The 12,091-nt window shown below is 32.2% G+C and overlaps 1 protein-coding gene across 2 annotated transcripts; it reads right to left on the minus strand.

Annotated features, from left to right (window-relative positions):
• Nucleotides 1-1,656: 1,656 nt before the first annotated feature.
• On the minus strand, nt 1,657-8,777 carry LOC111398532. Of its 2 annotated transcripts, none has more exons than XM_023025482.1 (14): nt 8,422-8,777; nt 6,565-7,324; nt 6,325-6,448; nt 6,116-6,236; nt 5,915-6,013; nt 5,528-5,827; nt 5,340-5,447; nt 3,471-3,542; nt 3,151-3,237; nt 2,982-3,053; nt 2,802-2,891; nt 2,568-2,675; nt 2,063-2,131; nt 1,657-1,973 (listed from the first exon to the last, which is right to left on the minus strand). In XM_023025482.1, the coding sequence occupies exons 1-14, from the start codon at nt 8,656-8,658 to the stop codon at nt 1,899-1,901; spliced, it is 2,322 nt and encodes a 773-aa protein (XP_022881250.1). In that variant the 5' UTR covers nt 8,659-8,777; the 3' UTR covers nt 1,657-1,898. The 2 variants fall into 2 exon arrangements, with proteins under 2 accessions (XP_022881250.1, XP_022881252.1); XM_023025484.1 differs by having other exon boundaries at nt 6,565-7,341; nt 8,422-8,536.
• Between the last annotated feature and the right edge of the window lie 3,314 nt (nt 8,778-12,091).

Below are 12,091 nucleotides of genomic sequence, written 5' to 3' on the forward strand. Positions count from 1 at the left end.
GGGGACACCCCCCCCCCCCCCCCCCCCCCACAAAATTTTTGATGAAATTTCAAAAATTACTTTGTAAATAATTTTATTCGTCCGTCCCATTTATATAGACTTACTTTCGTTCTTTTTTTTTTTTTTCAATTATATAGTCATGTTTCTTTATTGACCTTATTTTGTTTTGTTCGTTTACTAATATACTCCTATTTAATTTGCCTAATTATAATAAGTTTTTTCACTTAATCTTGAAATTATAAAAATTTAAATAAGAATAAACTAAGAAAGTATTTGACAAAAAATTCTTTTTCAATAACATTAAACAAGATTTCTTAATCCGTGTAAAAAACCAACCTATATAAATGGAATAGAGGGAGTAGTAAAATAAGAAATTGAGGAAATCACTTCACTCATACACGTTAATCAATTGGGTGCTAATTTTGTTCCTCCAAACACGTCCCTTTCATTTAATAGATTAGTCAAAATTCGCTAAATCACAATCTTCACTCTTCATATTCATTCCATTATCTCTACCATCTAGAATCCTCTCTAGAATGTGAAAATCAATAGCACGCACCAATCATTTTATGGATCCTCAACAAATTTTATGCTGCAATACTTTTGTGGCGATTAACAAAAATCAATCCAAAATATGGTAACTATAAAGATATAGGTACTAATATTTACTACATATGCATTTACATTACACGATCAAACATATAAAACACAAAATATATTTTATATGAATAGCAGCTGTGGGAATTATATTATCAAATTGCTATTTTTATTTTTATTTATGACTGTCGATTCCCCAGAAGGGATGGAAAAGTTCATTATCGATACCAAAGTTGTGTGTGGAGTGCCCATGTTAAGGGTATTATATGAACTAACCTATCTTGATTGCAGCACTTACAAGAGCGCAATATGACACTAGAAAAATCATAAAGACAATAAAGGAAAATCAACAAGTATCACNTATCTTGATTGCAGCACTTACAAGAGCGCAATATGACACTAGAAAAATCATAAAGACAATAAAGGAAAATCAACAAGTATCACAAGCGGAGACTTGAAAAAGAAAAAAAAAATACACAAGTTCTGTATTAAAACGTTCTAAACTGTTACGAGTGTTCACTCAGACTCACTTGCCTCCTGTTTAGTTTTCTTAGCTCTAACTTGTTTATGCCGACATAGGTTTATAAATGACGTCCGTTTACCTTATATAGTTACATCCTAAGAATAAATAGCGATCATTGCTATCATATTAGTGTGATTAATTCTCTAGGTCTTTCAGTCTAATATTTACTAGGAACGTTCTAGCAAAGTTGTATCTATGACAATCTAGACACTTTCTACACATCTTTCTACAACTATACTATTTTAGAGTGTTGCCTTCACTTACTACTACCCTAGAGAATTCTTGCAAGCTACTCCATGAAATATCTAAAATTTGCATTGTTAACATTTCTAGTTCCTCCACAAACGTCTTCAAAGTTCGACCAAATGCTAAGGCCAATCTACATCTATCGCATTCTACATGGATATGGTCAGAGTCTCACAGAAAGCAGTGAATTTTACAGAGTATTAAAAGTAGTTTCGAATAAAATACAGCAACTTTTCACACCTTGACGATAGCACTAAAATTTACTAGTTAATATATATATATATATATGATGATAAATAATGGAGCAAATATTACAGGAAACAAGTTACAAAAGTGAGTTATAAAATAATAAGAGATTTAACCACCAGCACTTTCATATTCGTCTCCATACAGGGACGAGTTCAAGTTTCTGAGATTGTCTCAAGTTTTTAGATGGACAGAAGATGATGTTCTTGAGACTGTGTCATGGATACACTATTTTTACCTATTCATATCAGAAAACAACAAAAAAATTTAAGTAACCTGCCGTTGTTTACTCCACTCTGTTGGTACAGGTCAGAATTACCGATTTGAACTCTTCTTTGCCCAATGACGTTCGCACAATCACCTGGGCAAATGACACATATAGGTGCTCAAGTAAAGTTTTAGGCATCTAATTATGCTGAAAAGTGTTAAAAAATGAGATAGATACTTTACCTCCTGTACTCTATTTCCTGCTCGAGCAAGTAACTTGTACTGATTCTCAAACATGGATGCCATATAAACCTGTCAGAAGGCCATGAAATAACATTAAAAGAAAAGGTCAAGGATCTTAGAATCTATAAAACCACAAAACATGTTCAGTTTTACTATTTTCCAGCTCAGTGTTTTCAACTGATCGATAGGATGTCATTGTGATAGGATTTTCAAGGAAAAAAATCGATATAGACCAGAAGCTAGCAAACTTATTCTCGTTTCCATTTATGCTTAATAAGCGTGGCCAATTTTATTTAGCCCCTGATTGGTTTAAGCTTAAAAAACAAATTTTTAGCAATTTTTGATAAAAGCTGATGAAATGTGTGTTGAAAAGTGGATAAAACTTGTTGGATACCATGAATTGTGCAGTTAAAAATGAATTTGAGGAAAAATAAGTTCTAGAAAATGGGAGCCAAACAGTGGCTTGGCTTTACCCTCAGCTTGGTCATTATGATTAGTTACATACCTGAAACGTCGGAGCCAAACCAGGACTCAAAAAATAGCGTCCTTTTGATACAGACTCGATGCCATCAAATTGTTGTAATTCTTTGATAAGCGATTCCACATCGGCCCACTGTTAAAATAATATTAAACACATTAGGGTAACCCATCTCTCTGAAATTAGGTATTGGATCCCAGGGTACCATGTTGTAATAGAAGCATTAAGTTGTTCGCATTTAAAGACTAGAAAAATATAAACCTCAACATCTGCTTCAGCTGCTTCAAGTCTACCACCTAAGGAATTGTGATCACCAACTACAGCCTCCAATGCCTCCATCAGTGGGTCTGGCTGCCATGAAAAAGAAAAGAAAATTGTTCAATTTCGATACAAAATTCCTTGATCAACACCATATCGTCCAAGAAAATGGATGAAGATTACCGTTATTTCCTTTAACGATAAAAATATACGTTCAAGTGAAAAGTCCAATTGATGAACTTTTGCTTCAACAATCTGCAAGCCAAAAACTTGATCAGGTAAATTTACGAGCATTAAAACTATCAGCTTTATTGAAGGAATGCACTGTTGAGGTTCTAGAGATGTGAAGTACCTGACCAACTTTGAAATATGATTCAGGGTCCAAGGTGGTATCCCATGATACTTCTGTCTGGTGAATAAGTGCAGGTACCCCTTCAACCTACAAAGGTATTTTTTTCCATATCTGATTAGCCTGTATATTGAATTCATTATTCCCCATTACAAAAAGCATTTACCAAGTGAAGAAAATACTGCAACACATAAGAAGTAAACGTGCATCAAAATTACTCTAATTTTCAAATTAATCATTTAGGCAAAGGTGGCACCATAATATCTGAACACTCTAGAGGTAACCATATTATGAGTGGGAAGGCTAACAAACCATTCATTTACCTCAACAAATATGCCAAAGTAAGTGATCTTTTTAATGCAACACTTCACTAAATCTCCAACACTCAAGTTTGCCTGCAATAAGAACAGCATAAAAGCTCAAGACCTGAAAAGTTAGCTCATAAATGATAGAGCATCCTCATAAAACCGTGATGGGATTCATATATGAATGTGAGGGACCTTGAGGCATACTCAATGGTAGAGTGCCACCTTGTCCAGCGAACACCTTTTCTATATTAAATACTTCAGCATGTGTTCGCGTTGCCTCGCAACAAAGACAGCTAGGCAGGGTACCAGATTTTATAGAAGGCAAATCATTCCAAATCGAATACTAATTCAAGATTGCAAACAGTGACAAATGATTCACCATCAAGGTGACAAGTTAATACCAAGTTCACTATTGTGGCAAAATGATATATCTGGATAAATTTACATATGTAAAAATGGAAAATGTAGAAAACAAAACCGAGATTTACAAAATCAGAAGTATTTTAAGCGTTAAAGAAGGGAATAGAAAGAGAACATTTGTTGTATGTTAACTACGGGATTCGTAGGTTGCGGTAAATTTGACTATCTAGAGTACAAATTATATTCGATCTAGTACAAATGAAACTTCTATGGGGATGGCAATGTTGGATTGTTTTCCGGTTTTGTGGTGTATTGTTGTGTACTAGAGCAGGTTCAGTACAATGAAGAAGTGTTACGAAAAAAATTCCTACAAAATTTCTAAAAATGGTCATTAAACCAGCTAAATTATAGGGATGAATGTTGGGTTGCTAAGGAACGAAAGCTTGATTAGATATATGTAATAGAAATTACTATTGTGAGGAGTGTAGCTATAAGAAAATGGAAAATATGAAATAAGGATATTTATACCAAACCATTAGAGGAACTAACCAAGGACAAATTAAGAAAAGGATGAGTAAAATGATTGAGACATATCTTGACTAAACATAAAGAAACTTCATTCACACTGACAGAGCAGTTGCAGAAAAACATGTTAAAGGAGATAGAGGTCGACCAACCTATTGACTCTCCTCGTACACTCTACCATGACCGAGGACAAATTAAGAAAAGAATGAATAAAATGATTGAGACATAACATAAAGAAACTTCATTCACAATGCCATAGCAGCTACAAAAAAACATGTTAAATGAGATAGAGGTAGACCAACCCACTGACTCTCCTCGTACACTTTACCATGATCATTTTTCTTTCTTTATCAAAAATATTATATTTTTAGTTCAAAGTTGTTATTACATGACAAATAAGTACTCATATTAAAAATATTTCAAAAAGAAAAATTAATAGCAAGTATGAAACTAAATTTATATTATATAAATGAAGAGTTTTAAAGAACTTAATAAACGTGTCAATGATGTATCATGTCAGTATTTTATTAAAAAATCGTGTGTTGACATGTCCAATATGTTCGTGTCGGTGCATCGTACATGTTTACCGAGGATATTCCAATTGAATTATGATACTATTAAAGTTCGGACTTTTTTTGGATCAGTTTCATCATTTTTTTGTCAGTGTTACCTATAAATGTTTATTTTTATAAGATTTGGGACATCATAGGCATAATTTAGCAGAGAAATGATAAGACTGAAAAAGAGTCCTAATAAGAACCATATGCCCAGGGACAATTTAAATGAACAGGAGATTCATTAAGCTTTGGTCACAAAGTGGCTGATAGGAGAATGCAACCAGGAGACTGACTTGTAGTGACTATTGCATTTTTCACTGAATTGAAGAAATAATTGAAGCAAGATTTTGGAAACAGGGACCTCTAGGAAAAGAAAACTTTGCTAAGGACCAACATAAAACTCACTTCAAATGGTCAAATTAATTATGCGTGACTTTCTTACCATGAGACTTCTCTTCTTTTCAACCAATTCTTCCTTTTCTTTTAATTTTAAGGAAAATATCAGCCTCCGAGATTTTCTGTCAGCCAATATCACACCCACTTTTATTTTCTGCAAGCACAGTAGGTATCTAGTAAATAATAATTCAACTTTAAAGACAAGGGTTTCGCTCCAATCATTGTCATCCAAACCTGGCCAACAAATGATGATAGGAACTTGAGTTTCTCTTGGTCGTAAATCATGAGAAGATCCTCCAGTTTCATATCTGATGATACCTGCCCCTCAGCCTTATAATGAGCTTTAGAATCTAGCATTGATTCCGCAGAAGCTGTCATGCTATTAGGTTCATATTTTCCAATGATGCCCAAATTTTGCCTGTACATGGATGGATCTAAACCTTTCCTTCTCAGCCAGGATTCAAAAGCTAAGAACTTCCACCTGGCAGCAAGATTACGGTACGGTAGAAATCCTATCAAGGAACCAAATGATACCTGTACAGAGAGGAGGAAAATCAAAACGGTGAACAGAAATAAAAACTAAACAAGCAACGCTCACGATATGAAAATCTGTTAACTCACAACAAATCCTCTTGTGCTAGAGCTAATTAATTCCACTTCTGCTCTTTCTCCTGTCTTAACCAGCTCTTCAGCCCTTGCCCAGTCATTATCTTCATGGTCCTAGATGAATATGCAACAATCAGATTCCACAGGGAATAAAAACAGAAAGAAAGAAAAAAGAACTTCCCAGCTAACTGATGTACTCAAACATAAATTGCCAACCTTAATCGGTGAAGTTGTGAGGAAGTTCTCAAGCTCCGAGGGATTGCCATAGCTTTCAGAATTCGGGGGAATCATGACCTCGCTACTATGTTGTTCTATTGTCTTAACAGAGCGATCTAATCTATTACACAACATTTTAATGAAATTTTAAAAAATATATATATATGTAACAGCAAGAAACAAAGGAGATAGAGAGAGACTAACGATACATTTTTGGTTTTCCAATCAGCAAAGTATCCATCGGTATTATAGGGGTAGTTTCAGCTGCCATTATCTCAGAAGGTCCACTAGAAGAAAATGTTTTCTCTCTAGTCTGAGTATCAGCCTGCAATTCTTGAAAAAAGAACCAACGGATTTAGTAAGAGTGAATCTCAACTTAGTAATCCATAATCACATTTCAATATCTGTAATGCTAAACGTGAAAATCCTACATGCAGAATGATAATTACCTGTCGCATACATCTTATCCACTTCTGAATCTCCTTTCCTAGTTTCCGTATATTGATTGAGATTGCCATCCTTCATCTTCACCAATTCACCTGATGAGAGCAGAACATCTAAACTGTTCTCAGTCAAATCATTAATGGATCTAAACTCAGAATGATCCCAAGATAATTCTCCTTCTCGTTCTTGTTCTCGCTCATTATTCACATTGAGATTCATCTGCTCTGGCTTTTCCAAAAGTGTGATATCATCAACTTTTCGTGTAGATGGAAAATCGTTTTGCTCCCTCTTATCTTCAATTTTATCGCATGCTGCTGAACTCATTGGTTCAGGCTTCTTCAACAGTGTGATATCGCTAAACCTGTCCTTTTTAGGTTCTTTACCCATTTTCAGCGATAAGTTTGGTTTCATCCCAAACCTGGATGGTCTTTCACCCCCCACATCGTCCTCATTAAACGAACTGGGCTTTCGCAAGATAACATTGGGAACACTGCTTTTGGTTTTCTCCATGGCTTTTTTAACCGGTGGGCTGGACTTCTTATTATCTGTTTCTACTTGTTTACGATTAACCTCAAATTCTATCCCTTTCCTCAGCGCAGGTCGAACCAAATTTAATCCATCCACTGAATTTGTTGACTTTTTATCCACAGAGACATCAAATGGGATCTCCTCTATTTCGCTGTTCACTGCTTTACCCCCCTTCTTCTGTAATAGCTTCTCAATTTCCAAGTAAGTCATATCAGGGTTTGACTTCCGACCCATTATCTAAAAATTCAGAAGAACTGCAATGAATATTGTAATGAACTTAAGAAAAACATTGATTAGAAACAAAACAGAACAATAGCAAATTATCTTAAAAATCTTTGCTTAAAAACTCAAAGAAATCAACATACCAAGCCCAATCCTTTTCAGTATTTTCAATTATTATCATACTAGTCATGTCCCACTTAGTAAAAAAATGTATATACCCAAATTCCAAAATAAAATTAAGTAATTATAGATAGAAATATAAAATAGTCACACATTTTGCCACAACATAGCTCAAAGACACAATCTCGGACTACTGTCACATTACGAGGGTGTTTGACACCCATTCTTACGGAAAAATGAATTTTAGAACGGTAGATTGACAGAGAATGTGTGGATGAAAAATAAGGAAAAGATTTTTATTTACGTGTAATATTATTTTAATAAAGAATGCATGGTTAAAAAGAAGAGAGGGAGAAATGTATTTTGATAAAAATGAGAATCAAACTGGCGTATAATCAATTTCATCACAAATAATTAAAAGGGAACCTTAGCAGATTCTTATTTACTATCAATATAAGAAATATTATATATCTGTTTCCATCATTGGAAACAAATCAGAAGCACTAGACAAAATCTAGCGCCATAAATGTTAAAGTGCAAAGATTCTAACATTTTTCATAACTCCAAATGTCCCCTGAATTCCTTTTCCTTTCGTCTTCATTCATAAAAAATAATCAGTTATGTCCCCACCAAAACATTGAGATTGTGTTTGGCGCACCAGCTTAGGCCTAAGAAATTGAGTATAAAATTATAATTGATAATATGGAATATCATCTTAAGAAATTTAGGGTATAACTTAACACATAATATGGTATTGTGGTACATTTAAGGTGGCTAGTGTTTGATTTTTCATTCAAGAATGAAAAATCAAAAGAATACTATTCATGTTAATACACTATAATATCATCTACCTGGTAGAATTTATTAGAATTTTACACTATAGTTCATGTCTGATCTAATCTGGTGTCGCAAACACAACGCGAAAGGAAATAAGATTACAAAAAAAAAAAAAAAACGCGTGTATGAATTTCAAAAGGGCGAAAAGAAGGGACCTTGGCATAGGTGATTTTAGGGTCTTCACCAAGCATTCTACCAAACTTGAGCTCCATTTGGTCCCACTGGTCAAGCTTCGACTCATCTTTTGATGCAAACACAAGAAGCTTTCTGGGTTTCCTAGTGTTAAAAGATAAAATTGGTGATTTCTTGATATAGAAAAAGGAATGTGAGAATAATTGAATTGGGGAGAATTTGTTGGGAGTGGTGGCTGTACTAAGCATGAAACTATCCATTTTCTCGATAAATTAAACGAAATTCATTAGATAGTATCAATAAAGATTGAGATAATTTCTGGGCTCTCTTTAATTCTATGAAATTACTGTGTTTCAGTGCTGGAAGTTGTGAAAAAGAGCGATGGACTGAAGGTGGGGATCCCATTTTATCAATTTATCTCTCTGGGATATGAACACGTGATTGGCACGTGACAGAGATTATTATTATTATTATTATTATTATTATTATTATTATTCATTTGCAAGTACAAAATGTTGTTTTATGGAGGAATTCAAGAGAAATTATTGTGATACTAGAAAGTGTTTACAAAAGTATAATAGCTTGTTTGATAGAGATTTTGATAATTGATTTTTTGATCGTTGGAGATAAAGTGGGTTCTACTTGTAAGAAAAAAATTAAAAAATGACGGTTGAAATATCAGGAATAGTGAAATAACTGTCAAAAATTGATTTTAATTGACTTTTAATCTGTAACAAATAAGCACTAAATTATAAATTGATAAAAATGAACAGTGGATAGGTTCATCCAAACTAATGCTTACTACAAGGATATTGAAATAAGATCTTTATCTTTTGTATATATGTTTAAAATTAAATGTAGGTTAAAATTTTGGAATTATTGAAACCGACCACTATGCATTAAGCTAGTTGGTTCAACGCTTATGAAGTTCAAATTCAATTAAATTATAGCATGGATTGAATTTTAATTGAATTTTTCTAGTCTCGATATTAAATTAAACATTTGCAAACATCTATACTTTTCTTGAACAAAAGGCATGAGAATAAAAGAGGAAAATGCATACAAAAAAAGTTTAGACTTCATTATATATATGATTTTCAAGTGTAAAAGAACATAATTGAATGGGAACTGGTTGGTTCTGGTTTGACTCAATTCCATCAACTTATAATGAATCATTTAGTCCATGTATAGAATTCTCATTATCCTAGGCGTATCCATTTCTATTCTAATCAAAATCTGCTCGAACCGTACCATGGTGCCCCCTATTTATTAGGACATCTGTTTATGGCCATTTGTTTCAACAAAATTAGGTCTTCCATTGCATTGCCCTAGTAATAGGCAAAACTTATCTGCCCCACTTGTTGACACAGTTCACTTTCAATCTTTTAACCTCTTTCTATCTAAGTCGAGCTCAAAAATTTCATATGAAACACTTCAAAACTAAAATTTTCTTTTAAAATCGAACAAAGAAAAAATGGCCTTTCTATGGCATCGTACAAAAATGCAAGGCTTGTGAAAAAACTGTTCGTTTTGTTGAGACAATGTCTGCGAATGGGGTTCTTTATCACAAAACTTGCTTCAAATGCAACCATTTCTATGGGCGCCTAGTGGTATGGTCTTTAACTTTTCAAGTTTTGGATCGTACGTCTGTTTAAAGATATAAATCTAAACAGAAGAAATTCTTCATAACTTTTAGGCAAAGGAGTACATGATTCTAGTTATGAGATGATGATAGAAATAAAAAATAAAACAAATAAAAACAAATTTCTCGGATATTATAAAGTTTCTATGATCCGAAAAATCAAATTACATTTCATCCAACTTCTTCTTATCCAACAAATTCTTTATTGCTTTATTTAACATTTGTTTCATTAATCATGTCTACTATTTATCAACCTAGCATATCAAACATACCAAATTGTTAAAACCAAGGACGGAGCCACACGGTCTCATGTATGTAGGGTCCATCCATTGACCTCACAAAACTTTAAAATTCATTTTTTTTTCTTTTGCTTCTTTTCAAAATTTAAAATTTTATTCATTGCCACTTTTAGCATTACTAGTAGTAAGTACGTGCATTGCACGTTTTATGTACCGAATGAATGATATGCATATTATTTTTGAAATACTAATACTATTTTTTAAGTACTTTATATAATTGATATTATTAAAAAAAATTGAAAATTGTGAAAAAGAGCATAAATGAATAACACTTTTTATAAAATTATATATATAATGTGAAAGGTTGAATAAATTAAAATGTAATATTTTCATTAAAATAACATTTCTTTATATACAATATTTTTTGTCCGAATGAATGATATGCATATTATTTTTGAAATACTAATACTATTTTTTAAGTACTTTATATAATTGATATTATTAAAAAAAATTGAAAATTGTGAAAAAGAGCATAAATGAATAACACTTTTTATAAAATTATATATATAATGTGAAAGGTTGAATAAATTAAAATGTAATATTTTCATTAAAATAACATTTCTTTATATACAATATTTTTTGTCAACGTCCTACAACTTTTCTTTTTCTTTTTTCCCTATTATTAGCCTTTTACCATGACTTTTGTTATTAGCATTGAAACTCCACAAAAAAGTGAGATATATTTGTCTGAGATAATACATTTTCGGAAAAGTATGCTCCAATAATAGGCATCGATTGTCCTTGAACCTTGTTAATGGTAATTGTAAGTATATATGTACTGAAAATTTATTTTTCTTGAATTTGAATAGACATCCTTCATCATATGCTAGAGTTGACGGAATGCATGTAAGAACTTATTTTTCAGCACATTGTCTAATGATTATTTTTGAATGGATAATATGTTTCTTGAAATCACACTAAAACATTTTTGTTCCATTGTAAAGACCGTTGAATAGGTCCAGATTCCATAAGGTCATCATTGGACAATTTCTTTTCAAGATTAATTCATGTGGTGGGGATAGTTTGGTAACAATGTATTTAGGAACTCCTTTTAATAAAATTGATTTGTATTTAGATTCCACGCAAAAAATAAATAGGAAAAACCAAATATGAAATGAAATTATAAAAAAGAACATACTTTGATGATGAAGAACTAAAAGTCTCAAATATTAAATATTGAATTGAATTGACAATAAGTAAGCATCTCAAAACAATGGCTAAATTCTGTCACTTCTATAAATAAATGGCATACTTAAATTCATAAAATTGGATTTTTATCTTTTTTGTTTTATTGAGAATGACAACTTCAAATATATTACAAATTCCTTAATTTAATGCACCAAAATTATTATCCAATCTATTTGAATATAAATACATCAAATTAAATTTAAAATGGAAAGTATGTGCACATGTGAATATTAAAATGCAAAAAATTGATGCATAATTTATATTTATTAAATAAATCCAAAATGACAAAATATAAAAAGTTATATCTTATTTAATTTGTCGAAAAGTAATAATGCCTTTAGTCTATTGGTTTGGTTTGCCTAGCATTCAAGTAAACATATTTATTTTATTTCGATTCGATTCGATCTGATTAGATTATGTATCTTGGAGACATGCACATCTTTTCTAATAATCCTGTGAAAGCCAAAATGAGATAATGATAGAAAATTATAAAAATAATTGGTAATGAAAGGGGGGAAAGCTCTCCGTTCCTGTTTCTCCTGTAGTTGGAACCTCCGGAATAGA

This window comes from Olea europaea, chromosome 8 (genome assembly GCF_002742605.1).
Source record: "Olea europaea var. sylvestris chromosome 8, O_europaea_v1, whole genome shotgun sequence".
In the NCBI taxonomy this organism is placed as follows: domain Eukaryota; kingdom Viridiplantae; phylum Streptophyta; class Magnoliopsida; order Lamiales; family Oleaceae; genus Olea; species Olea europaea.

Coding starts and splice junctions, on each gene's coding strand:
- LOC111398532 (XM_023025482.1), bottom strand. CDS start 8,658: ATGGATAGTTTCATGCTTAGTACAGCCACCACTCCCAACAAATTCTCC. Junction 6,014..6,115: donor TCACAACTTCACCGATTAAG/GTTGGCAATTTA, acceptor ATATTCATCTAG/GACCATGAAGATAATGACTG. Junction 5,448..5,527: donor TATCATCATTTGTTGGCCAG/GTTTGGATGACA, acceptor CTGTGCTTGCAG/AAAATAAAAGTGGGTGTGAT.